At 45.5% G+C, this 26,912-nt stretch overlaps 1 protein-coding gene and 1 pseudogene across 2 annotated transcripts in view; one reads left to right on the forward strand and one right to left on the reverse strand.

The window, feature by feature from the left end:
* LOC123413022 (disease resistance protein RPM1-like) overlaps positions 1–16,560 on the forward strand; it is a 46,402-nt gene extending 29,842 nt beyond the window's left edge. The window contains exons 3-7 of one of the 2 annotated variants that reach the window (XM_045105964.1): positions 11,449–11,519; positions 11,621–11,860; positions 11,992–12,234; positions 13,200–16,044; positions 16,134–16,560. In XM_045105964.1, coding sequence (XP_044961899.1) covers positions 13,279–16,026 — 2,748 coding nt within the window. In that variant the 5' untranslated portion in view covers positions 11,449–11,519; positions 11,621–11,860; positions 11,992–12,234; positions 13,200–13,278 and the 3' untranslated portion in view covers positions 16,027–16,044; positions 16,134–16,560. The remainder of the gene's footprint in view (positions 1–11,448; positions 11,520–11,620; positions 11,861–11,991; positions 12,235–13,199; positions 16,045–16,133) is intronic. The other variant, XM_045105966.1, reaches the window with a different exon arrangement.
* Positions 16,561–18,738: 2,178 nt separating this feature from the next.
* LOC123408012 lies at positions 18,739–26,618 on the reverse strand (annotated as a pseudogene).
* Positions 26,619–26,912: the final 294 nt, after the last annotated feature.

Genomic DNA, 26,912 nt, shown 5'->3' on the forward strand with positions numbered 1-26,912 from the left:
CGGTATACCTTCGACGCGTGCGAATCGGAGGGGTTCGGTCGAAGCGGACGTCGTGGTCATCGTGGAAGTAGTCGTTCACGCGCCGACGGTTGAAGTAGTGGTGCACGGTCTCGTCGACGGTAGTCGTACTCTCGGCGTCGGTAGTCGTTCATGAATCCGTGGATGTCCGGGGTCCTCGGGGCGTCGTGGTACTCGGCGATCTTGTCGAGGACCCACGAAGGCGGTGATCATGCACGCAGCGACGCACGCGACACGACAGCAACTACAACGACAAAGCGGCGCTAGCACTAGCAAGCAACATCTACTAGCAAGCATCGACAGCGGCAGCTTCTAGCCTAGCAGCACACGGCTAGCAACTAGCTACGCAAGCAAGCAGCAGCAAGGGACAACTGTAGCTAGCAAATCGGGCAACAGCAACCTAGCAGCAATATCAGCGAGGCACACAGGAGCACAGGCTCGGCAGCAACAAGCAAGCTAGCATCATCTAGCCTCGGCTAGCAGCAAAACAGATAACAACTAGCAATACGGCAAGCAGCGGCGGCGAGCCACAACAGCAGCTACAGCAGGCAAACGCATCAGCAACATGCATCAGCCGGCAACAGCAAAACGCAGCAGCGGCTAACGGCAGCAGCAACCAGCAACTACAGCGACATCACGGCAAGCAGCAGCCTAGCTAACCTTTACAGCAACAGCACAGCAGCAACAACTCCACGACTCGGCAACACGGTGCAGCAGCGGCAGCACAAAACCTCATGCGACAGCAACAGCAAACTGCAGCAGCGGGCAAAACGGCGCCGGCGGGACCTCGGGCCGGCCGGGAGATGGAGGCGGCTCCACGGGGCGGCGCAGGTCCGCAGGCGAGGGCGGCGACCACCAGAGCCAGAGGCGGCGGCGCGCGGGGACCCTTAGGCCGGCCATGGCAGAGAGCATGGAGGCGACCCGGGCCGAAGGAGGCGAGCTTGGCGCTAGCACAGCTCCGGCAGCGGAGCTGCGGCAGCTCGGGGCCGGCGAGCTCCTTTGCGGGGAGGCCGCGGCGGCGGGCGCTGACAGGGCTCGCGGCGACGGACGGGACGCTGCGGGGAACGGCGCGGCAGGGCGGCGCGCGGGACGGGTTGCACGCGGCGCGGGCGAGGGAGGAGCGGCGCTCGGGGTTGGAGGGGCGCGGCGACGAGCGGGAGGCACGACAGCCTGGAGGGGCGCCGGCGCTGCGACGCAGGGAGGCGAGCGGGGAAGAGGAAGCGGCGGCAGGGGGTGGCGCAGGAGCTTGGGGTTAGGGCGGCGAGTCGGCGTCAGCAGGATGGGGCATGGCGGCGGAGGCGGCGCGCAGAGGAGCTGCTGGCGGCGCGGGGAAGAGGAGGCGAGGGAGGAGGCGCTAGGAGGCCAGGGAGAAGACGGCGCTGGGACGGGAGCCACGAGGGGATGGGGACGGCGCTAGGTCAGGGGAGAGGGCTGGCTGGGCCTCGGCCTGGCCGGTTGGGCCCCCTCTCTCTCTGACGTTTTTTTTAAAAAAACCTTTTGGGAAAAACCCTTAAACAAAAATATGTTAAAAGAAAGGTCTTTTCCAACGAAATAAAAACAAACTAAAGATAGTGTCTTTTACCCATTTAAAACAAACCCCAACTATAAATAGTTTGGGCTTTTTCTTAAACAAATAAAATGAAATCCTTTTAAGATTTAAAATAAAACCCTTCTTAGAAGAAATAAAAAAAAACCAAACCCCTTTTTTTTAAAAGAATTAAAATCAACACCCTTTTGAAGAATTAAATTAAAACTCCTTTAACAAGAAAAGAAAAATAAGATAACCCCTTTTTTTAAAGGATTAAATAAGACCTCTTTATTTAAAGGATAAATAGAAGCCTTTTAAAAGAGAAATAAAATGGGAGGGTTTTAAAATAAGACAAACGGAGAGTTAAAATAAAACCTAAGGGTTGCCCCTACGTTTAATAAAAGGACTTTTAAAAAGAAGACGAATATTTTGGAAGAGGGGTAAAGTTAGAAATCTTTAGCAAAACCACAAGACAACTTAGGAGGGGAGAAGAGGGGAGGAGGTTTAGGTCGGCGGTGCAACGGGGTTTAACGGTGCCTCTCACGCTCCCTCTCTCATCGCGCCAACAAACGACGCCACTCACGAAACACTAACACCCAACAACACGAAGCAACAAACAACACCGATAAAACACAGATGACATGATGCCATGCATGATGCGATGATGCAACTACATGACGATGCAACGAATAAAACTAAACACACGACGAAAACGGAAAAGAAGGGGAATCTTCTGGAACGTCGGTCTCGGGCTGTCACAACTCTCCCACACTACAAGAAGATCTCGCCCCGAGATCCAAGAATGAAAGGGGGAAGAGGATGAGAAAGAACAGGAGGTAAAAATTTAGTCGCTTCTTTGACAAACGAGTGAAACCCACGACCCTTGAAGGTTGCAAGGAGTTGAGGAATGACATGAGAAAGAAGCCAGAATTCACGGAAAATTTCGGCAGCACTTCGGTAGGAAAATGGGACAAAAAAGTCGAAAAGGTAGGAGAATTAGACAATAATCACAACAAACAAGTACAATAGAGCAAGGGACACCATGATCTTGATAGAACAACAAAATAGACCCATAAGAGCAACAACACAATGCCTCCAGAACAAGAGAATATGAACTAGCTCAAGCAGAAGAAGAGAATGAAGAAAAGAATGCCAACTATCATCACAAAAGAATTGAAGAGCCTCCGGATAGAAGAATAGACGGAGTAGTTGGAAAACCAACAACGAAAAGAACAAGATAGTAGTGGGCTTATGAAAATCATCTCAACAAATATGAGGTGACAAACAACCACTAAAAGAAACAAGGACGTGTTGGGAGCAACAAGATAAGAACAATTCTTACACCAAAAGGATGCATTGAGAACTTGGATTAACGACAAGCACCATGATAGCAACAATCCATAGGAAAATCTTTAGGTGAAATCCAAACCAAGATAGCTCAATGAAGAAATCATGGGTTGCAGATATCTCATGATCAAGGAATTGGTGGGTTTAATTATCTCATTCAAGGAAAACTCTCTGAGGCTCCTACACTAACAAGAAGGCTATAATACCACCTCAAAGGATAAAGGAAGAACAATTGCACATATGAATGCAAGAGAAAGGATGCTAGAGGTACTCCAACAAGAATCTTGAAGAACACATGAGAATGAATTGAAACCTTGATGAAGCACCATGAAGGACCCCCGTATACAAAAGAATGATGCAAAGATATCAAAGTAGAAATGAATAAGATTAAAGGCCTTGCAATGATATAGATGAAGCTTTACAAAGAGATACTGATAGACTTGGAACTTCGGAAAAGAAAGATAAGCACTTGAGAAAACAATTTATATCAAGAGCCACTCCGGAAGAAGAATTGAAACCTCTTGGAAGAAGGAAGAACAATAAGAATTATGTTATGCTCATCCTTCATCAAGCATAATTGATGACAAGCAATGGATCTAGCATACAACTTCTTCCTCTAAAAATGAATCTAGAAGAGGCAGAGAGATAAGCACCACTTGAAGCCAAAATGAAAGAAGCACATGTAAGAATTCCAATTGAATGGGAACACCAAGAAAGCATGGATAAACATGAGAATGAAGAGATCTTGATCCCCCTGAGAGAGAAATTTAAACAAGACACCAGAATAATTGAGAGACGAACGAAGAGACAACAATTGAGAAGATTTGAGGATGAAAGCTGAAAGCTGAGAACGAAAAAGTCTTCTGAAATGACGTCCTTCGGAGGAACGAGAACTAAAAACAACTCAGAAATGCACCGGATAGCATGAAAGGGATACTCATGATTGGAACAAATAAGATGACGACACCAAGCTGAAATGAAGAATATCCAAGAGAATGAACCACTATTCGAGAGAAACACTCCTTCGAATTGCAAGCTGAGAATGAAGACGAGAGCAACACCAAAAATTAATGAGACACTCCGGAATAAAGAAGGATGCAAGGTTGAGCCAAATAAGGGAATTAATTCAAATAGAACTTGAAGAAGGGATATGACTGATGAAATTCATACTTACGTCATAGTTGAAAAGAATTAAGGACCTCCGAAAAAGATTAAAGAGCCAGGTAAGATCCTGGGATGAACCTGTGGGTTATGGGCCCACTCAAAGAAAATCACCGTTAGAAAAGATTGCTAGACCGAGAGATGTTGCACCGGTACAAATGAAAACTAGATGAGGTTGAGAACCTCGAAATAATTAAAAGAATTGAAACTCGAAACTCAGAGATATCTTCAGCACTCCGGATGAAAAGAGAGGAATGAATAACCAAGATAGCCTGAAAGAATCTCCAACATGAAAAAGAATTACAAGGATAATTAGGATATGATGAACACGGACAACTCAATTAACTTCACCGGAAAGATAACAAGATTGAACAAAGATGAACACGAAGCTCTTGAGAATCTTCACAATGAATCACCGGGTAGGAGAGAAAAGAACAGACAGCGAAAGCACAATGAAATGAATGCACTTGGATGAAAACCAATCACCGAAGAAAAAGGGCGGGAGGGTGGGGAAAAACAAAGACGACATGGGACAGATGAGATGAACTCCGGATGAAATGAGGGAACGATCTTGCAAATTGGAGAGGGTTGAATCCACTTGGAGAGAAACACATCGATTGAAAAGACTTGATACGATGACTCCGGTTGAAAGGAATTGATAAGACAACTGATTAAGCAAAAGGATTTGCATTCTCACATAAAAATATGAGAACACCTCTTACGAAAGATCTAAAATCACCACTTGACATCGAAGCAACTGAATTACCATATCCAACAAAACAAAGGATGAGGCTTATGAAACAAGCCCGAACAAACTCATGAGAAAGATTTTCGTTCGATATTTTCGTGGACAGGATCGCACGGGCACGATTTACAGTAGCCACCAAGTGCAAGGCAGTGCACCTGACATACGAAGCGTCCCCGAGTCGTAGCAAGCTACAAGGACTCTTTAAGACACAACGTGTACTGCTGTAAGTCAACCGTGAACAAACGAATCCACTAGATGTCGAACCCCAACCTAACATCATGCATTTGTTGAAAGATTGTCCTATAAGCAACTACTTGAATTCCCACCTATGAATTCCCGAAATATCTGGTCATGCAATCTGGTACACGGATACAAGGAGTAATATCACACAACTCCTATACTAACCCGTCACTTGTATCACATCCATCAATACACGACCAGAATCTCGGACCTTCATCTACAACAGACACTCGTGACCACAACGATACAAAGTATGGCAGTACCCCCGAACAATCTGCACCAGTACTGGGGACATCGGGGTTATCTCGCCACTACTAGTATTGAAGCAATTACGACCATCCTTCGTTCTGAGATACTAAGAAATCTGAATGATAACGATGTGCTCAAGAATCCCCTGGAGCTCAACTCCCCGGAAGAAGATCAAGTCAGGCAGGAGGCACCAAGACAGAACTCCGTCACATCGGCATCATATAGATCCCAAGAATATCCGTGTGATCCTAAAAATATTTTTGAGTGGGAAGAGGAGTAGAATAAATTATTACGTCAAGATTCCTCACCAGAGCATAGAAGAGGAGAAAAAAGAATCCTACTCTCCGATATATAACTAAGACTCAAATAGTTTTTCACTAGACTCGACTCGGCCAAGTTCGATCAATCAAGGGGGCTCCTAGGTCGGTCCTTGCTCTGATACCAACTTGTAACACCCAAAATGCGATCCTATCCTCAATCTGGCATGAGGGCCTCGTCAGGGATAGAAGCACATCTCATCGTGTCGCAAGAATGGATATCGTTACAAGTACATGTACTGAAAAGAAGAGATATATAAAGAGTTGGCTTACACTCGCCACAAGTTACGTCAGAGTCACATCAGTACATTACACAATCATCAAGAGTAAGAGCAGGGTCCGACTACGGACGAAATCAAACGACAAAAGAAGAACGACGTCCATCCTTGCTATCCCAGGCTGCCGGCCTAGAACCCATCCTAGATCGATGAAGAAGAAGACGAAGAAGCAACTCCAAATGAATAGTCAACGCGCTCGCGTCAAGTAATCTTAACCTGTACCTGCAACTGGTGTTGTAGTAATCTGTGAGCCACAGGGGACTCAGCAATCTCATTTCCAAAGGTATCAAGACTAGCAAAGCTTAATGGGTGAGGTATGGTTAAGTGGTGAGGTTGCAGCAGCGTCTAAGCATATATTTGGTGGCTAACTTACGAGTACAAGAAACAAGAGGGGGAAGATCTACGCATAACGGACGTGAACTACTGATGATCAAATGAATGATCCTGAACACCTACCTACGTCAGACATAACCCCACCGTGTCCTCGATCGGAGAAGGAACTCACGAAAGAGACAGTCACGGTTACGCACACAGTTGGCATATTTTAAATAAGTTAACTTCAAGTTATCTATAACCAGTGTTAAACAAAGTATCCACGTTGCCACATAACCGCGGGCACGGCTTTCCGAAAGATTTAACCCTGCAGGGGTGCTCCAACTAGTCCATCACAAATTACCACAAGCCGCATAGAAATCCTCAATCACGAAGCTCGCGATCTCGTCGGATTCCCTAGTGGAAAACCTCAACTCTGAGATTACCCAAAGCATCACCGGAATCCCGATGCACAAGATATCTCGTCAAAGGTAAAACTAATCCAGCAAGGCCGCCCGACGTGTCGACGATCCCGATAGGAGTCGCGTACCTCGTTCTCAGGACACGACGGATGGGTCACACTAGGAGTACCAAACCTCGGGTTGCCCCGCGGTGGCCCCGTAGTCTGCCAATTTGGACCAACACTCATGAGGAGCACTGGCCCGGGGGTTGGTTATATTACCCTCGGGGTCCGGAAAGTCCCTATGCAATTTTATTAGGTGATTAGGCAAATGTAGTACCAAAGTTGGGCCTTGCCAGACCAGCCTTAATCTAAAACGAATTATCAAGGGGGTCCCCATAACAACCTCGATCGTGTTAGGAGCGCTCAATTATGGAACATAACACCGGTAGCCGGAACTAAGGGGGCAAAGGTGGAACAAAACACCAGGCTAGAAAGGCCGAGCCTTCCACCTTTTACCAAGTATATAGGTGCATTCAATTAAATAGTATTAATATGGTGATATGACAAGGGACCCATGTTATCACATGGAAGCATCTGCACCTGCAACTAGCAACGCTATCAACAGGATTAAGCAAGCAGTAACATAGCCAATCAGTGGTTTGCTAGGTCGAACAGGTTGAAGGTAATCATGGCATTGTTGAGAGGCTGATATGGAAACATGTGGTAGGCAACGAGACATAAACGATAGAAGCGATAACTAGCATGGAAATGATAGTAATGGTATCTGGGGAAATGATCATCTTGCCTGAGATCCCGCTTGGAAGAAGAACAACTCGGTGAAGTCAGCGAACCGACGTAGTCGAACGGTCCTCACATTCCGACACGCTTGCGGAACTCTATCGAAGCGGGCAAACCGGAAACAAACATCAACACAAGTATTCACCACCACAAAGCAAGACATGATGCAACCCTAATATGATGCATGAACAGGTCATCGATGCACGGGATGGCACGGCAAAACATCTCACACATACACTACACATTAAATGAAGCTCAATATGCAACGGTTGCATATTGACGAAACTCCGCGTTAAAATATTTAATTCACTCCCGTTAATTATCCCGGCAATATTAAATGTTGTTAACATGGCACGGGTGAAGCGATGAACCTACATGACAACCTAGTCGACAGCACGTCGGACTTTGAACGGGGCTACGGCACAAGAACAAGCAACACAAAATCATAGGCCATGAATGCTTCATGCATGAGAGTTCAACACATCACGACAAGGAGGGAAATAAGCATGATGACGCCAAGGCGAGCGAGAGGAAAACAAGGCGGCGAATCGGAAACGATGCCACGGCAACGTTCCTATCCCGATACTCAACGAGATATCGGTGACAACGAATAGGGAGCGCGTGCGGGAACGGTAAATAAAGGTTGGGTGATCCCGTATCTCGGGTTCCCATGTGTCGAGGGATCGACGAAAAGGAAGACGACGTGCACGGCAAATACACGGTGCAAACAACCGGTACATAAATACGATGCATACATGCATTCGACTTGTACAACACACACATCCATACGACACTAGCACACGGTACTCGACATGTCCCATCGGTATACCTTCGACGCGTGCGAATCGGAGGGGTTCGGTCGAAGCGGACGTCGTGGTTGTCGTGGAAGTAGTCGTTCACGCGCCGGCGGTTGAAGTAGTGGTGCACGGTCTCGTCGACGGTAGTCGTACTCTCGGCGTCGGCAGACGGTCTTCGGTGTCGGTAGTCGTTCACGAATCCGTGGATGTCCGGGGTCCTCGGGGCGTCGTGGTACTCGGCGATCTTGTCGAGGACCCACGAAGGCGGTGATCATGCACGCAGCGAGGCACGCGCCACGACAGCAACTACAACGACAAAGCGGCGCTAGCACTAGCAAGCAACATCTACTAGCAAGCATCGACAACGGCAGCTTCTAGCCTAGCAGCACACGGCTAGCAACTAGCTATGCAAGCAAGCAGCAGCAAGCGACAACTGTAGCTAGCAAATCGGGCAACAGCAACCTAGCAGCAATATCAGCGAGGCACACAGGAGCACATGCTCGGCAGCAAGCAAGCTAGCATCATCTAGCCTCGGCTAGCAGCAAAACAGATAACAACTAGCAATACGGCAAGCAGCGGCGGCGAGCCACAACAGCAGCTACAGCAGGCAAACGCATCAGCAACATGCATCAGCCGGCAACAGCAAAATGCAGCAGCGGCTAACGGCAGCAGCAACCAGCAACTACAGCGACATCACGGCAAGCAGCAGCCTAGCTAACCTTTACAGCAACAGCACAGCAGCAACAACTCCACGACTCGGCAACACGGTGCAGCAGCGGCAGCACAAAACCTCATGCGACAGCAACAGCAAACTGCAGCAGCGGGCAAAACGGCGCCGGCGGGACCTCGGGCCGGCCGGGAGATGGAGGCGGCTCCACGGGGCGGCGCAGGTCCGCAGGCGAGGGCGGCGACCACCGGAGCCAGAGGCGGCGGCGCGCGGGGACCCTCAGGCCGGCCATGGCAGAGAGCATGGAGGCGACCCGGGCCGAAGGAGGCGAGCTTGGCGCTAGCACAGCTCCGGCAGCGGAGCTGCAGCAGCTCGGGGCCGGCGAGCTCCTTTGCGGGGAGGCCGCGGCGGCGGGCGCTGACAGGGCTCGCGGCGACGGACGGGACGCTGCGGGGAACGGCGCGGCAGGGCGGCGCGCGGGACGGGTTGCACGCGGCGCGGGCGAGGGAGGAGCGGCGCTCGGGGTTGGAGGGGCGCGGCGACGAGCGGGAGGCACGACAGCCTGGAGGGGCGCCGGCGCTGCGACGCAGGGAGGCGAGCGGGGAAGAGGAAGCGGCGGCAGGGGGTGGCGCAGGAGCTTGGGGTTAGGGCGGCGAGTCGGCGGCAGCAGGACGGGGCATGGCTGCGGAGGCGGCGCGCAGAGGAGCTGCTGGCGGCGCGGGGAAGAGGAGGCGAGGGAGGAGGCGCTGGGAAGCCAGGGAGAAGACGGCGCTGGGACGGGAGCCACGAGGGGATGGGGATGGCGCTAGGTTAGGGGAGAGGGCTGGCTGGGCCTCGGCCTGGCCAGTTGGGCCCCCTCTCTCTCTGACGTTTTTTTTTTAACTTTTGGGAAAAACCCTTAAACAAAATTTGTTAAAAGAAAGGTCTTTTCCAACGAAATAAAAACAAACTAAAGATAGTGTCTTTTACCCATTTAAAACAAACCCCAACTATAAATAGTTTGGGCTTTTTCTTAAACAAATAAAATGAAATCCTTTTAAGATTTAAAATAAAACCCTTCTTAGAAGAAATAAAAAAAAGAAGAAGAAAAAACAAACCCCTTTTTTTTAAAGAATTAAAATCAACACCCTTTTGAAGAATTAAATTAAAACTCCTTTAACAAGAAAAGAAAAATAAGATAACCCCTTTTTTTTAAAGGATTAAATAAGACCTCTTTATTTAAAGGATAAATAGAAGCCTTTTAAAAGAGAAATAAAATGGGAGGGTTTTAAAATAAGACAAACGGAGAGTTAAAATAAAACCTAAGGGTTGCCCCTACGTTTAATAAAAGGACTTTTAAAAAGAAGACGAATATTTTGGAAGAGGGGTAAAGTTAGAAATCTTTAGCAAAACCACAAGACAACTTAGGAGGGGAGAAGAGGGGAGGAGGTTTAGGTCGGCGGTGCAACGGGGTTTAACGGTGCCTCTCACGCTCCCTCTCTCATCGCGCCAACAAACGACGCCACTCACGAAACACTAACACCCAACAACACGAAGCAACAAACAACACCGATAAAACACAGATGACATGATGCCATGCATGATGCGATGATGCAACTACATGACGATGCAACGAATAAAACTAAACACACGACGAAAACGGAAAAGAAGGGGAATCTTCTGGAACGTCGGTCTCGGGCTGTCACAACTCGATCCCTTTAACCACGTCCCAAATAACGAGTTAATACTATTAGGAGGAGTGATGTTAAAAGCAATGTGAAGCGAGCGCCAAACCAGTTTAGCCATAGGACAATCTAGAAAGAGGTGCTATATATTTTCTTCCCTCGGACAAAAGCTGCATCTAAGATTACCATTCCAATTTCGCTTGGCAAGATTATCCTTCGTAAGAATAATTTCTTTGTGAACAAACCACATAAAGATCTTAATTCTAAGAGGGATTTTGATCTTCCAGATATGCCTTGATTTAGGAACAGGTGACGAATCTATGAGATCTAGATACATAGATTTGATCGTAAAAACTCCATCGGAGGTTAACTTCCAATGAATACGATCAGGTCTGTCCGAGAGGTTAACCTCCATTAACCTTCGGACAAGATGCAACCAGTTAGTCCATCTATCACCTGCTAAGGAACGACGGAATTGAATATTTAGAGGTATCTCATGCAATATTGCGGCAACGGACGCTTGTCGACGTTGAGCAATATGGTACAGCCGCGAGTATTGGATAGCTAGCGGGCTATTCCCTAACCACGAATCTTCCCAAAATCTAATCAATTCGCCATTACCCAGAATAAACTTAGTTCTATGGAGCAGTACTTACTTACACATGGTAAGCTGTTGAAGGCTTGAAGGCATTGCTCTGTGCCACTATCACTGTGTGCATGCCACGGTACGGACTGCTGAGCACAGAGACCGTGCCATGAAGCACCTTTAATGCGCGGGGTCCATGAAAAGTTGAATTAGCACTGAAAAGCTGAGCACAGAGGCACATTGATTTCAAATAATGTAGCATGTCGGAAAATAATTTACGTGCAGCCACCTCGAGAAGACTAGCAGCTGACTTGACTCTGCTTTGGTGTTTTCAGATCCTGAAGCGCACAAGGAGGAGGTCACCACATGTCAAAGTCTGGTTGGATCTACATCTATTACAAGCCAGGTGCATTCCCCTTAATTTGATTTTGTTCCTAGGTAGATCTCTGGTAATGACGGTACCATCACAGTGCGAAAACACCTTTAATGCATTGGATGTGCACACAGGAGAAGTGGTTTCAGATCATACAACATGTCGGTAAATCATTGAGCTTCAGCCAAGAGAAGACTAGCATTGACTTGGCTTAGATTCACTGGCGGCATCTTGAGATTGCTTAAACAACAAAACTGATGTTTCACACTCTCACCAAGCCATGGCACTGTTTTGATGATTCAGATCCTGAACTGCAGTCTCACCAAGCCACTCTCATCTGAAAGCTGTCTGGATCTACACCGATTACAATCCAGGTGTGTTTCGCTTAATTTGGTTGTGTTCCTAGTTCTCTGGTCAATATCGTAGCTAGCTAGGTTGATGCAGTAATAAGAAGTTTTCCTTGCCATTATTAGCCAGGCAGCTGATTGTTCTCTGGTTTTATTAGCCAGGACATCTCAATTTGAAGATGCAATCCAGCTACTTGTCAGCAACAAGAAGCTAGCACACTCTCAGCCATACCCATGGCTCCATGTGAGTTCAGGATCTCCATGATTAAGATTCAATGACAACAAGACCAGGCAAGCCACCAGGTCTCTTCTTTTGGGAGAAGACTGTTCTGGTGGTTTCAGATTTAGAAGTGCACAAGGAGGTTACCAAGATCGATCAGATCTAAGCTATTACGAGGCAGGTGCGTCGTCCTTCACTAGTTGTCTCGCAATGTTAGGTTGCACTCAGCACAATGTTACTGGGCACAAACAAAATACACTTCTGTTGTTTCTTTTCAAGTTGGCTAGCCTAGTATACCTTAATTACTCTGTATGACAGATTCATAGTTGTTCATAGCGCTCGTTAATTAGTGGTTGTATGCTATCCTCCCAAAGTCAAAATCTTGTTGGGCGAGGATCTCCTAAAGTGAACAGGAAGGCTCCTATTAGTTAAAGTACTTTTATCAGAAAATAATATATTGATTTGTTCTTATGATTCTTATGACATGACATGCTTAATTAAACAACTCTAGCTATTTTTCACTCCATACATGATCCCTATATGGAAGTGGATCATGCATGCTCGGTCATTCGGTACAATGTCACCCGTGCTAGTAAGTTAATAACATTAAGTTTGCCGCAATGAACTATTGCACAACCCCAAGTGTTTTAAATTTCTCATTTATCTGCCTATTTTAATTACTGTTTTGTTTGATTGTTTGGGTTGGAGTTGGATAGGTGTAACGCCCCGGACACACCCGCCAGTGGTCGTTACTCCTGACGGGATCTAGACAGGCCCCACATATCAATACTAGTCTTTTCTGCGCACTTTGTCCTCACTCATGCGCACCCGGGATGAACTTCCCGATCGGTCACCCATCCTAGAACTACTCCAAGCTGAGCACGCTTAACCTGAGAGTTCTGTTCGAATGGGCTCCCAAAAAAAAGGAATTCCTTATTGATATGAGTAGTCTATCATCCCTAATAAGTCAGGCTATCACAATAGGTTAACAATAACTAATAAGAGTTTTGGAGGATTTCATGGAAATTTTCTTCTTATTTAACTTTATCATTGTGGCTGGAGTGTTTTTGAAGTGTTTTGGCAAGTGCTTGGTACTAGTAGGGTGCACCCATTGTTTAACTAAACATCATTCACTTCGTTTTGCAGTGGTTGTTTGAATTATATTGAGAAAATATACAACTAGGCGACCAATCAACAGTGAAACGTTAGAAATTGTCAGAAAGTAATGGCGGAGATTGTTATTCTATTAGCCATTAAAAAGATCGGCACTGCCTTGGCAAATGGAATAGCACGCGAGGCAAGCACACAATTTGCAAAGTATGGGACACGACTATTAGAGCTACAAGCCAGCATGGATCGTCTTGTGAGGGAGCTTAGTGTAATGCATGATGTTCTCTGTCAAATGGACATACGAAACCTCAACAATGCTGTCTATGAGAGCTGGTTGGAGGGGGTACGGAAGGTAGCATATAATATGGAGGACATGGTGGATGAGTACTTGTATCTAGTTGGTCAGGAGAATGATGTAGGGTGTTGCTTTTACCTGAAGAAAGGGTTCCGAAAACCAAGGTCTCTACTTTCTTTGAACATGATAGCTATCAAGGTGAAGCAGATAGAGAGAGACCTTACACACCTGTCAGAGACAAAAAACCGTTGGATTCCCATGAACATTGGGGATACTAGTAGCTCAGTCTACATTGTTAAGAGGTCCCAAGATCTAGCGAACATTTCACGCTCCCTTGATGAAGATCTAGTGGGGGTCGATGAGAACAGAGAAACACTTCAGCAGTGGTTGGCAGGTGATCATTTGGAACGCTCTGTGATAGCGCTGCTTGGAATGGGAGGGCTTGGTAAAACAGCTTTAGCTGCAAATGTCTACAAGAAGGAGAGGGAGAACTTCCAATGCCATGCCTGGGTTTCCATCTCTCAAACTTATTCTAGAGAAGATATCTTGAGGAATATAATCAAGGAACTTTCCGGAGATAAAGTCGGTGTTCTATCTAACACGAAAGACATGGACAACACATGCCTTGAAGAGACAATTAAGACGTTTCTGGAGCAACAAAAGTATTTGATCATTTTGGATGATGTTTGGACTCCAGAAGCATTTAATGATTTTTCTAGGGTGCTTATTCATAATGATAAGGGCAGTCGAGTGGTAGTCACAACAAGGGAAAGCTGTGTTGCTGCACTTGCCTCTCAAGGACAAATCTTAACACTTCCAGCTTTACCCGAAGACAAGGCATGGGACCTCTTCTGTAAGAAAGCCTTTCCAAGAGATACAAATCATAAATGTCCTACCGAGTTGAAGCCTTTGTCCGAGGAAATAGTTAGCAAGTGCAAAGGCTTGCCTCTGGTTATCGTGTTAGTTGGTGGCCTCTTGCGTGTGCGTGAGAAAACTGTGGAAGAATGGAGAAGAATAAATGTCCAATTGAGTTGGGAGCTAATTAATAATTCAAGTCTCAGTGACATAAGGAATGTTTTGCATCTGAGCTTCATATACCTTCCAACACGCTTGAAAGCTTGTTTCTTGTACTGCAGCTTATTTCCGGAAGACTATCTTTTCAAAAGGAAACAACTTATACGGTTATGGCTAGCCGAGGGGTTCATCGAGGAGAGGGGTGAAAGCACACTAGAAGAAGTGGCAGAAGGCTATCTTAAGGAGTTGATAGACAGAAACATGCTACAACTTGTTGAGAGGAACTCATTTGGTAGGATAAAGGAATTCAGAATGCATGATATCTTACGTGAATTGGCAGTTGACTTGTGCCAGAAGAACTGTTTTGGTGTTGCACATGAGGACAAATGTGGAGGGGCTCATCAGAAGGATGGACGCCGTTTGGTACTGCACAAACTAAAAGATGATATTCAACAATCGTTTTCCAATATGCACCAACTTCGAACTATGATTACACTGGGTGATAGCAAGTCATCATTCACTCAACTAACTCTGTTGTGTAATGAGTCAAGATATATGACGGTGCTAGAATTAAGTGGTCTACCCATCGAGAAGATTCCAGATGCCATTGGAGATCTTTTTAATCTCCGCTATTTGGGTTTGCGTGATTCAAAAGTGAAGAAGCTCCCGAAGTCTGTTGAGAAGCTTTTCAATTTGTTGACACTGGACCTTTGTGAATCTGACATAAATGAGTTGCCTAGTGGGATTGTGAAACTGAAGAAGCTCAGGCACTTATTTGCTGAGAGAGTATTTGATCGAACAGGGAGGGATTTAAAATGTCGGAGTGGTGTGCATATCCCCAATGGTCTTGGAAATCTAACTAATCTGCAGACATTGCAGGCATTGGAAGCACAAGATGATTCTCTTAGGCATTTAGGGGAGCTGAGGCAAATGAGAAGCTTGAGGTTATGTAATGTGAAGGGAATCTACTGTGGACTTATCAGCGAATCTCTAGTTCATATGCAATATTTGTCCTTCCTAGATGTGATTGCAAGCGACGAGAACGAGGTTCTCTCGTTGAATGTCCGCCTGCCAAGCCTGCAAAAGCTAACTTTGAGAGGGCGACTAGCAGAAGGGGCGTTGGACGAGTCTCCTCTCTTCCAACCTGTTGGGGGGCACAACTTGTATTCATTGTCTCTATGTTGGTCACAGCTGAGAGAAGACCCCCTGCCACCCCTTTCTCGGTTGTCAACCTTGACACGTCTAGATTTCACTAGAGCATACAACGGAGAGCAGCTGGCATTTCTCACGGAGTGGTTTCCCAAGCTAAAGGTTCTCTGGCTAAGAGACCTGCCTAAGCTGAGCCGGCTAGAGATAGCAGAAGGTGCCATGGCAAGCCTGGAGAAACTATTCCTGTTCAACCTCATCAGCATGACGGAGGTCCCTGCTGGCATTGAGTTCCTCCTGCCCCTCCAGTATCTAGCCTTCGGCGAGATCAGCAGTGACTTCTTGACGTTGCTGTGCCAATGGACTCCAACACCAAGTCAGCGGTATCATTATTCTCTCCGAGACTGATCTGCCACACCCGTGCAGGTAGGTGCAATAAGCTATATATTCAAACCTGCCAACCAGTACCATTACTTGTTTTAACATGTTGATCTGATATTGTCTTGGTTGTGCAGGTCCCCCGCCGGAAGAAAGATGCTTCATTATTGGGCGGCATGCAGATTCGACTCAATGAATTAAAGCGTCAATGCAACTCAGGATGCATATCCAGCGTTGCTATGCCATTCGTGCAGCGTCTCCTCTGTTTTTTCAAGATGCACTATTGTCACCGTTTACTACTGCTGAGCGCTGCTACTACTGTTGTCCGGGCGTGTGTCCTTTAACCCGTAAAGTGTGCGACAATATTAATTTGCCTATTGCTGCTTATTTCCGGTTGTGGCTATTAAACAAGGCTGCAATTACTGTAAGACTGAGACTAAGTCGTGTGTTTCATTTTCAGACTAATTTCTTTGCATTGCCTGTTTGAACTGTGCATTTGAATTCCTATGATATTTCAGGTGTGGCTGTTAAATAAAGAACTCGTGCTGTGATTCATTTTCTTTCTGTCTGCTGTCGATTCTCTTTGTTTTCGTGCTTCTGTGCATAATCCATGGCTGTAGCTTAGCCTCTGCTTTCTTCCCCTTCTCTATTGCTTAGGCTGGTGGTTTGTTTTAGCTCCTTAGTTTTCCTGCTTCCGTATCTAATGCAAACAACACGTATTTTTAGTCTACAAATTTGAGGACGGTTCCATGACAAAACCTTGTGTTGGTAATATAGCTGTTCCTTGGTTGATGGATGTTCTGTCAAAAGTAATTTCTGTGAGAAAGGCTGGAAGCGTATGCTCTTAGCAGGGACGCGTGCATGTTTATATAGGCGGCATAAGCCGAAGAGATACATCAAAGATGGTTTAAGATCAATCTATCTTATCTACAGTTTAAACACAAGGAGATAGAAAGAGATCCTAACCTACATGCACACATATACGTGTTATACAAGTCACGTACATAATACAAGAGTTACGTTTTGTCTAACATCCCCCCTCAATCACAACTGCCTAAGTTGAGATTGCGATGAAACACATCCAGTTGCCGAGCTGTTAAAGGTTTAGTGAACCCATCCGCCACTTGATCACCAGTAGGAATAAACCGAATATTTAACAACCTGTTGGCAACTCTTTCCCAAACAAAGTGATAGTCAACCTCAATGTGCTTGGTGCGAGCATGAAAGATAGGATTAGCAGACAAGTAAGTAGCACCCAAATTATCACACCAAAGGAAGCTGCTCGAGGATGAGGCACACCAAGTTCTGTCAACAAAGTTTGTACCCATATAACTTCAGCAGTAGCATTGGCCAGTGCTTTATATTCAGCTTCTGTACTGGAACGAGAGACAGTGGGTTGTTTGCGAGCAATCCAAGAAACAAGATTACTTCCAAGAAAAACTGCAAAACCTCCTGTGGAGCGACGATCATCAGGACAACCAGCCCAGTCAGCATCAGAAAAGGCACTAACCAGCATAGAATCTGTCTTACTGATACGGAGACCATGATGCATTGTTCCTTGTAAATAACGAATAATACGCTTAACCAAGGACCAATGAACAGTGGTAGGAGCATGTAAGAACTGGCATACTTTGTTGACAGAAAAGGAGATGTCTGGACGAGTTAAAGTCACATATTGCAAGGCACCAACAATGCTTCTATACTTTGTGGAGTCCTCATCACAAAGCGGCTGACCATCATAGAGATAACTTTTCTGCCGTGGGGAGAGGAGTGGAAACAGGTTTGCAACCTTTCATGTTCATTCTAGTGAGGAGATCTAGCAGATACTTGCCTTGTGAGAGAATAATACCATCACGCGTAGGGTTGACCTCAATGCCCAGAAAGTAGTGAAGTGTACCAAGATCTTTGAGAGCAAAGTCCAGACGAAGATCTGTTAAGAGAGCATCAACCGCATGCGTAGAGGAACTAGTGACAATAATATCATCAACATAAATAAGCATGAAAAATGTGACTCCATGTCTGGAATAGAAAAATTAGGAGGTATCTGCGTGTGAAGGATGAAATCCAAGAGACTGAAGTTTGGAAGACAAACGAGAATACCATGCCCGAGGTGCTTGTTTGAGGCCATAGATTGCTTTGTCAAGCTTGCAAACAAAAGTAGGTGACTGTGAACTTTTATACCCAGGAGGTTGTCTCATAAAATCATCCTCTTCCAGAACACCGTGGAGAAACGCGTTCTTGACATCAAGTTGTCGCATAGACCAATTACGAGACACAGCAATAGACAGAATTAAACGAATGGTTGCAGCTTTGACAACTGGGCTAAATGTATCCTCATAATCAATACTGTAACGTTGCTTAAATCATTTGGCAACAAGACGAGCCTTATATCTATCAATGGTACCATCAGAGTGTCGTCTTACCTTATAAACCCATTTGCAGTCAATGCTATTTTGTCGAGGACGTGGGGGAACCAAATGCCATGTGTTATTGGACAAAAGTGCACCAAATTCTTCATCCATAGCAGCTTTCCACTTAGGATCAGTAATAGCCTCCTTGAGATTTTCTGGTTCACCTGTAGCACAAAAAGAGCCCCAACGAATACAACCATCTGTGTGAACTTTGGGTTTAAGAATACCACTTTGGGACCTAGTATGAGCCCGAGGGGGTGGAGGTGTTGGTTGCATGGGTTGCATATTGTGTTGGACACCACGGGGCAGCCCAGAGTCAGAAGATACCGTATCAGGTGACATACCATAAGAAACAGCAGTAAGATCCAGCTGGGACTGCATAGTCGACACGGCAGGCGAGGCGGACATTGCATGGGGCGCAGCCGACGCTGCATGGGACGGAGACGTGGGAGCCTATAGCCGGTCGCCACGTCGAGGGGAATCTCCCGTGTCCGAGGCAGGAGACAGAGCGGGCCCACCGCACGGGGGAGACCGCGGCCAATCCAAGGCGCGGTTGGGGGAGCGCGCTGCTGCAGGCGAATCTCCTGGGAGGGGGGGGACGCACCAAATCCGAGGCGGGGAACAGCGCGGTCGCAACCGCTGTCGGGCGCACCGGGTCCGAGGCGGGGGACCGAGCGGCAGACGCGTCTGGTTGGCGCGCCGGGTCCGAGGTGGATGCAGGGGACCGGCCAGCCGACACGGCAGGTTGGTGCACAAAACCCGGAGAAGATCCAGGAGCTGCGGCGGCCGATCCCGAGGCTTGGAGGGGAGGATCGCCTGACCCAGGTGTTGCAGTTGCTGATTCCGAGGCATGCAGCCTTGGATTTTCTGTGGCCACCAGATCTGTAGAAATATTAGGCTGCATAAAATCATGAGAAATACCTGCGGAGTCCTGCACACTGTTAGCAGAGGTGGGTGCATAAGTAGTGGAGATTGCCATGGGGTCATTTGGTGTTGCGGAAGGTGTAAGGGGGCTAGATAAATTTAGGAGGGTGGATGGAAGAAGAACAAGTTCAGCACGAAGTTGAGCGCCGGCATTGGGATGTAAAGATGCAAAGGGAAATATATGTTCATCAAAAATAACATCCCGAGACACATAGACCCCCCGGTTGAGACATCAAGGCATTTATATCCTTTGTGTAGATCACTGTAGCCAATGAACACACATTGTTTGAAGCTGTACTCAAGTTTATGTTTGTTGAAGGGGCGAAGATTAGGCCAAACAGCACAACCAAAAATACGAAGAAAGGTGTAGATAGGTGTGAGACCAAAAAGACGTTCCAAAGGAGTTTTGTTATAAATGACACGGCTAGGAACACGATTAATAAGATAAACTGCCGTAGAGAAGGACGTAGGTGACAATCTGAGCTATTGGCAGCATTGGCCAAGAGGAAATGTTAATTTTTTCTGTTTGATTAGCACTGCCAAATGGAGATGTCAAGTGTGTGCCATATATTGCCCGTATATTCACGTTGTGCCTAGTACTAGCATAGCGGTTACTCCCTTTGTAGATAGGAATGTACTATTCCCTTTGTTACCTTTACAGACTTATTATTTATATATGGTCCCTGCCTGCCTGCATACTGATCTGGTGGCATTGTTTTTCCAATTCACACGTTTGGAATCTCAAGGGGCCCTCCCTCCCTAGATTACCACAAGCTTAGGTCAAATGAACAGATGCGGGCTGGGCGTATAGCTAAATCTTTGACTTACAAACTATAGCTGATAGTCTCGTTATATTTTTTTTTTAAAGGAAGAAACGAGCCCCCGGCTTCTGCATCAATCGATGCATGCAGCCATATTATTAATAATGAACGAAAAATATGTGATGTCCACAAATCTCTGAATCTGAGTACAAAAATTAAACAAATAAATTGCCCATCCGGCTCAACTGATAACAGACTACGATGCCTATACACCTAGCCTATTATTAGCACGCCATCCAAATCGGTTGAAGATAACCCGAGAGGCCGTCTCCCATCGGTTGCATCCAATATCCATAAGATCCCTGGATTCCACATGACTGAGTAACGACCACATACAGATCCAGGACGTTGCTCTGAAAATAACCTGCAAAAAGTTGTTGAAATTCTTACCATTAAAAATCATGTCATTCCTAGCATTCCATATAGCCCAACGTAACGCACAGACTCCAATTCTAATAAGTTTCGATATTCTGTCGTCGACTCCATTGAGCCACGTTGTGAATAACGAATTCATACATGTAGGTGGAGATATATTAAAAGCTATATGTAGTGTGCGCCAAAGAAGTTTTGCAAGCGGACAGTCTAAGAAAAGATGTTTAATCGTTTCATTTTGCTCACAAAAACAACAATTCACCCTGCCTCTCCATCTTCGTTTTTTTAAATTATCTTTGGTTAATACCACGCCCTTGTGTATGAACCACATGAAAATTTTAATCCTTAGGGGCACCTTGATTTTCCATATATGTAGCGATCTAGATATTAGTGCATTATTAATGAGATCAGTGTACATAGATTTAACTGAGAATACTCCGTTGGAAGCCAAAGTCCAACGAATAGTATCTGTCTGGTTAGATAGTTGAATCTGCATTAACCTTCTGACCAGATGTAGCCATGTGTTCCACCGTGGTCCAACTAAAGCTCTCCTAAATTGTATGTTAAGAGGTATGGATTGAAGTACCATGGCAACATATTCTTCTTTTCGTTGGACAATGTTATATAGAGTTGGATATTGAAGAGCTAGGGGAGTGTCTCCCAACCAAGTATCCTCCCAAAACCTTGTTGATGCACCATCCCCAACTACAAATCTTACCCGCTGGAAAAAGGTCACCTTTATCTTCATTAGACCTTTCCAGAAAGGAGAATCCTCTGGTCTAACTTTAACCTGTGCTAAAGTTTTTGAATGTAAGTATTTATTTTTAAGTATTCGAAACCACATTCCTTCAGTTTCCGTAGATAGCCTAAAAAGCCATTTGCTGAGAAGGCATCTGTTCTTGACTTCTAAGTTTTCAATACCCATACCCCCCCTGTTCTTTAGGTCTACATATAATATCCCAACGTGTCAGTCTGTATTTCTTCTTGACCTCATCGCTTTGCCAGAAGAACCGAGACCTATAAAAATCTAGTCTTTTTCGAACCCCTACTGGTATTTCAAAAAAAGACAAGAGAAACATGGGTAGGCTAGTTAACACCGAATTTATTAATACTAGCCTTCCTCCATATGACATAAGTTTGCCCTTCCAACAACTTAGTTTTTTTTTTAAATCTATCTTCAATACATTTCCACTCCTTATTCGTCAGTCGCCTATGATGAATAGGGATCCCAAGATAGCTAAATGGTAGTGATCCCATTTCACATCCAAAAGGCTGTCTATAAGCGTCATGTTCCTCTTTTGCCTTTCCAAAGCAAAATAGTTCACTTTTGTTGAAATTTATTTTCAATCCTGATAATTGTTCAAAAAGACACAATAATAGTTTCATGTTCCTTGCTTTGGCCATATCGTGCTCCATGAAAATAATTGTATCATCCGCGTATTGTAAAATAGACACCCCTCCTTCTACAAGATTTGGTATGAGGCCTTCAACTTGGCCTTTTTCTTTGGCTCTTTGTATTAATATTGTTAACATGTCTGCAACTATGTTAAACAACACTGGGGATAATGAATCACCTTGCCTGAGTCCCTTATGTGTTTGGAAAAAGTGACCTATGTCATCATTAACTTTAACACCTACACTCCCTTTTTGGATGAAATTATCAACCTGATTTCTCCATGCATCATTGAATCCTTTCATACGTAAGGCCTGTTGGAGAAAAGACCATTTGACTTTATCATATGCTTTCTCGAAATCCACTTTAAATATAACCCCATCTAGTTTCTTTGTATGGATTTCATGCAACGTCTCATGCAGGACAACAACACCCTCCAAGATATGTCTCCCATGCATGAACGCAGTCTGCGTCGGTTGGACTACAGAATTAGCAATCTTTGTTAATCTGTTTGTACCAACTTTTGTAAAAATCTTGAAACTCACATTGAGCAGACATATCGGTCTAAACTGTTCAATTCGAATAGCTTCCACCTTTTTTGGCAACAATGTAATTGTTCCAAAGTTGAGATGAAATAATTGCAAGTGACCATTAAATAAATCATGAAACATACGCATCAAGTCACTCTTAATAATGTACCAACATTTCTTATAAAACTCTGCAGGGAACCCATCTGGTCCCGGTGCTTTATTTAATTTCATTTGTGTGATTGAGTCATATACTTCTTTCTCTGTAAATGGAGCTGATAGCACCTCATTTTCATCTGCATTTAGTTGAGGTATATCATGAGTGATGCTTTCATCCAGAGAGACCCCTGTCTCTTCTGGTTTAGCAAATAATTTTTTGTAAAATTCAGAGATATATAATTTTAAGTTCTCGTGTCCTATAATTGTTCCTTCATCTTGCTCAAGTTGAGTTATTTTTTTCTTCCTGTGTTTGCCATTTGCAATCATGTGGAAGAATTGTGTGTTATCATCCCCATGAACCACCTTTGCCACCTTGGCTCTAGTTGCCCATTTCATCTTTTTATTCCTGTCCGTCAAATTGAGTTGATTAGACTCCGCTTTAATGTCTAATTCATCAATCAGACGACTGAGTAGTTCTTTTTCAATTCTATATTTACCACTCTGATTTTTTGCCCATCCTCTCAAAAACTGTCATAAATTTCTAATTTTGTTTTGCCATATTTCGATATTTGTTATCCCACCCGAATCCCTTGCCCATTCTTCGGCTATGAGATCCATGAAACCTTCTCTTTCAAACCAACTTAATTCAAAAGAAAAGATATTTCTATTTCCCACATGATTTGCCTCTCCGGAGTCCACTAGGAGAGGCGTGTGATCAGATATAGCTCTTTGCAAGGCCTGTACTGTAACCAGGGGGTATTTCTGTTCCCACTCAACACTAGTCAGTACCCGGTCCAATTTCTCATATGTTGGTACCGGTAAAGAATTTGCCCAAGTAAATTGTCTACCATTGAGATCAATCTCCCTCAAATTGAGACTCTCAATGACCATGTTAAACATAGTGGACCAACGTGTATCAAAATTATCATTGTTTTTTTCATCTTGTCTTCTGATGATGTTAAAGTCTCCCCCCACCATAAGTGGTAGTCTTTCGTCTCCACAAATCCGTACCAGATCTGCCAGAAAATGAGGTTTGAGTTCTGGTTGCGCTACCCCATATACAGCCACCAGAGCCCACCTGAACCCATCGATCTTCGACCTCAGTCGAAATTTAACCGTGAACTCGCCATATATCACATTCATCACCTCTAATGTTTCACATTTTACCCCAAGTAAGATCCCACCAGATCTTCCCCATGGCGGCAAACAATGCCAATCAAAATCAACCCCTCCCGAGAGGATATTAAGAAATTGCGGTGTGAAATTATCCCTACCCGTTTCTTGTAAAGCTATAAAGTCAAGTTTATGTTCGAGAGATGCTTCTCTAAGGAACCTTCTTTTAGCCAAGTCCGCTAGACCTCTGCTATTCCAAAAAATCCCTTTCATATCTCATCATGAAATTTTTTCTTTTGTTTTACTCTGGCACTCCTCCTGACCGCTGATTGAGGAAATACTTTTCTATTCCAAGGTCTCTTGGGTTTGTCTTTAATAACATCTAAGTTATTTTGTACTACTCTGACATTTGGAAGACAACCGTCAATCGAAGGAGCCACATACCCCTCCGATCCCATGTCATCCAGATCTACCTCATCTTCCTCTAAATGTAGTAAATTGTCACAAAGATTCTGTAATTGTGCACCTCCTAAGTCATTAATATCTGAATCTTTCATTGGTTTTAATGCTGCTAAATGCTGAATAAAGTCAATGGTTCTATCTGCTTCTAAGTCTAAAATATCATTGATAGATTTAGCTAATTGTTTGCCTGAGGAACCAAGAGAAATACCTATGTCGCTAGCATTATTAATAATATCTGAATCTGAAAGTTGAAGAATTGATGCTTCAGAACGACACACATACCTGAAGTGTTTTCAGCATCTCGGATTTTAGCGGCCCTCATGGCGCGCCCTATGGACATGTCATCAGCATCTCGTTGTTCCTGGATACGTTGACTGTATCGTTTATTTTCAGAGGGATCCTTCCAAATGAGATCACCTCCTCCATAGATACCTCTGAATGTTTACGACCGTTTGTCGCACATCCTCCCGTGGCTGCATCTCCCTCCGGATCAGCCGTATGAGCTGTGGGTAATATGGGATGCACCGGATTGTCGCTGCAATGTTGCCCAAGGCCCTCTCCTGTCCGCTGCGAGTCCGCCGGCGTGGAGGGAGAAAAATGATCAGTGCTTTCCTTCGAATCCTGTGTCATACAGTTATTCCAAATCCGGCTGCCGTTGCCCTGCGGCAAACTAGGCAACGTAATCTTGCGCCTGCTATACTCCTGCTGCGGTATGAGTAATGTACTTTCCTGGACCGTACATGCATGGTGTTTCTGGGCATTGTCCCCGTGCATATCCTGGAGCATGCATGCATACTGTAAGTGATCAGTAATTGGAACATGCACACTAACATTGCTGGCCACAGTGCCATGTATGTCATGTGGCATTTCCTCCTGGTGTGCCATCATGCATGTATGGTTGCTAGTGACAGTAGTGGTTTGTGTTTCCTTAATCATTTGTTGAGCACCCAAATTTAATTGAGCTGCACCCCCTAAGCGACCCATATCATGCATCACCTCAAATGATCCGAGACGTAGGGTATCCATATGGGCAGAAGAGGATGAAGGTGTAACCTCATTAAAAGGTGACTTATCCTTCGCAGAAGATGATGAAGGATGAACGCCATCCTTAGACCTGTCAGAGCTCTTATCTTTATCTGTATCACCATGATCTTTGTCACGCTCATCTCCATCAGTCATATGAACATCACCATCATTAGACTTTGTAGGTACGTCCACCTCTACCTCCACATCAAGATCATAATGAACTCCATCATATGACCAAGGTGCGAAATCAGGAATATATTCAACATCTAACACCATCACAAGCAATCTGGCTATCCCCCTTTTGCGAGTAAACGGCATGTCGACTTTTTTTGTCTTGCCAATAAGTGATCCAAGGCTCCATACAATCAGAAAATCATTAAGTAAAGTTTCTGGTATGCCTGAAAACCTGATCCATACCTTCTGTAACCGTGTACCCTGTGGTTCTGGTTTTTTACACTCCTCAAACTCAAGCATACATTTACTCCCACTGACCCTGCTGACCCCAAAAGTAAGCAAACGTTGGAGATCCTCTCTTCTAGGAAACTCCACTTGAAAGCTATGATCATCAAGTCGTTCTGGTGCCCACTGGTATGTTTCAGACACAAGTCTTCTCAATTGTTGGGAGATTTGGTCAGCTGAGAGCGATCCATTAGTAACTTTAACTAGTCCCGTTCTTGAGCTCTCAAGACGTGGCGGAACAATAACTGATGTAGACCGTGGTGTCTCAAAAAACATAAGTCTATTTTGACATACACCATACATATTAATGACCGGCTTCGGAACTAGAAGCAATGGGCAAGCACTCTCTTCATGTCCCGGTTTTAGACAAATATCGCATAATGCCGTAGTGCAATCCACGACAAAATGTCCAGGTACTCCACATCTATAGCATGTTAACTTCTCCTTCTTACGAGCGGCTTTGTTAGCCCGAGCCTGGTCTCTGTCCTCAGCTTCCTTAGGTGCATCCTCCATAGACAGATTATCAACATTATCAGTCGCCGCCGGAGTTACTTCTTTCCACTTGGGCAGATTGTTATTGTGCCCAAAAGTACGACCACCTCCAGCACCACGCGGACGATAGTTCGTACCCCTGGCTCCTTCTACAAAGCTTCCTTCCGGAGGATAAAAGGGTCTGTGCCACATGTTAGTACCTCCCCCCGGCCTCCTCCAGTGTTCCAGTTACCTCGTCCCCCTCCTGGGCCACCATAGCCTTCGTTCCAATTGTGAGCATAATGCCTGTATCCATGTCCTCCGCCTCTACCGTGTCCTGACCCCCCTGCAGCAGCTGCAATCCCAGCAGCCCGAGTAATAGGCCCGGCAACAGTCCCGCCACCCCTTCCGGCAGTAGCAGTCCCAGCACCGCGAACATCAGTTCCGGCAGTCGTCCCGCGATGAACTCCTGCAGGAACACCATCGGCCTCCCGATGCGCCGCTGCTGCCTTAGTAACCATAGCTGATTGCTCCGAACGATTGCCAGTCGCGCTCCCTGGAGGAGGCTCAGCCATCGTCGGTGCTAGCTTCGGAACCCGTCGAGCACGACCTGTTGTCGATGGGAATCCCGAATAGTCAGGCCGAACCCTAGCTGGAGTATTATTATATGTGATGAGAGCCGCCGTCCCGTACTTGCAGTGTAACGTGGACGAGATGGACTCCTGTCGTGGGTCTTGCAATGTGCTCGGATGGGCCATATACCCATCCGCCAGAAGCC

Source organism: Hordeum vulgare, chromosome 7H, assembly GCF_904849725.1.
Source record: "Hordeum vulgare subsp. vulgare chromosome 7H, MorexV3_pseudomolecules_assembly, whole genome shotgun sequence".
Classification (NCBI taxonomy): domain Eukaryota; kingdom Viridiplantae; phylum Streptophyta; class Magnoliopsida; order Poales; family Poaceae; genus Hordeum; species Hordeum vulgare.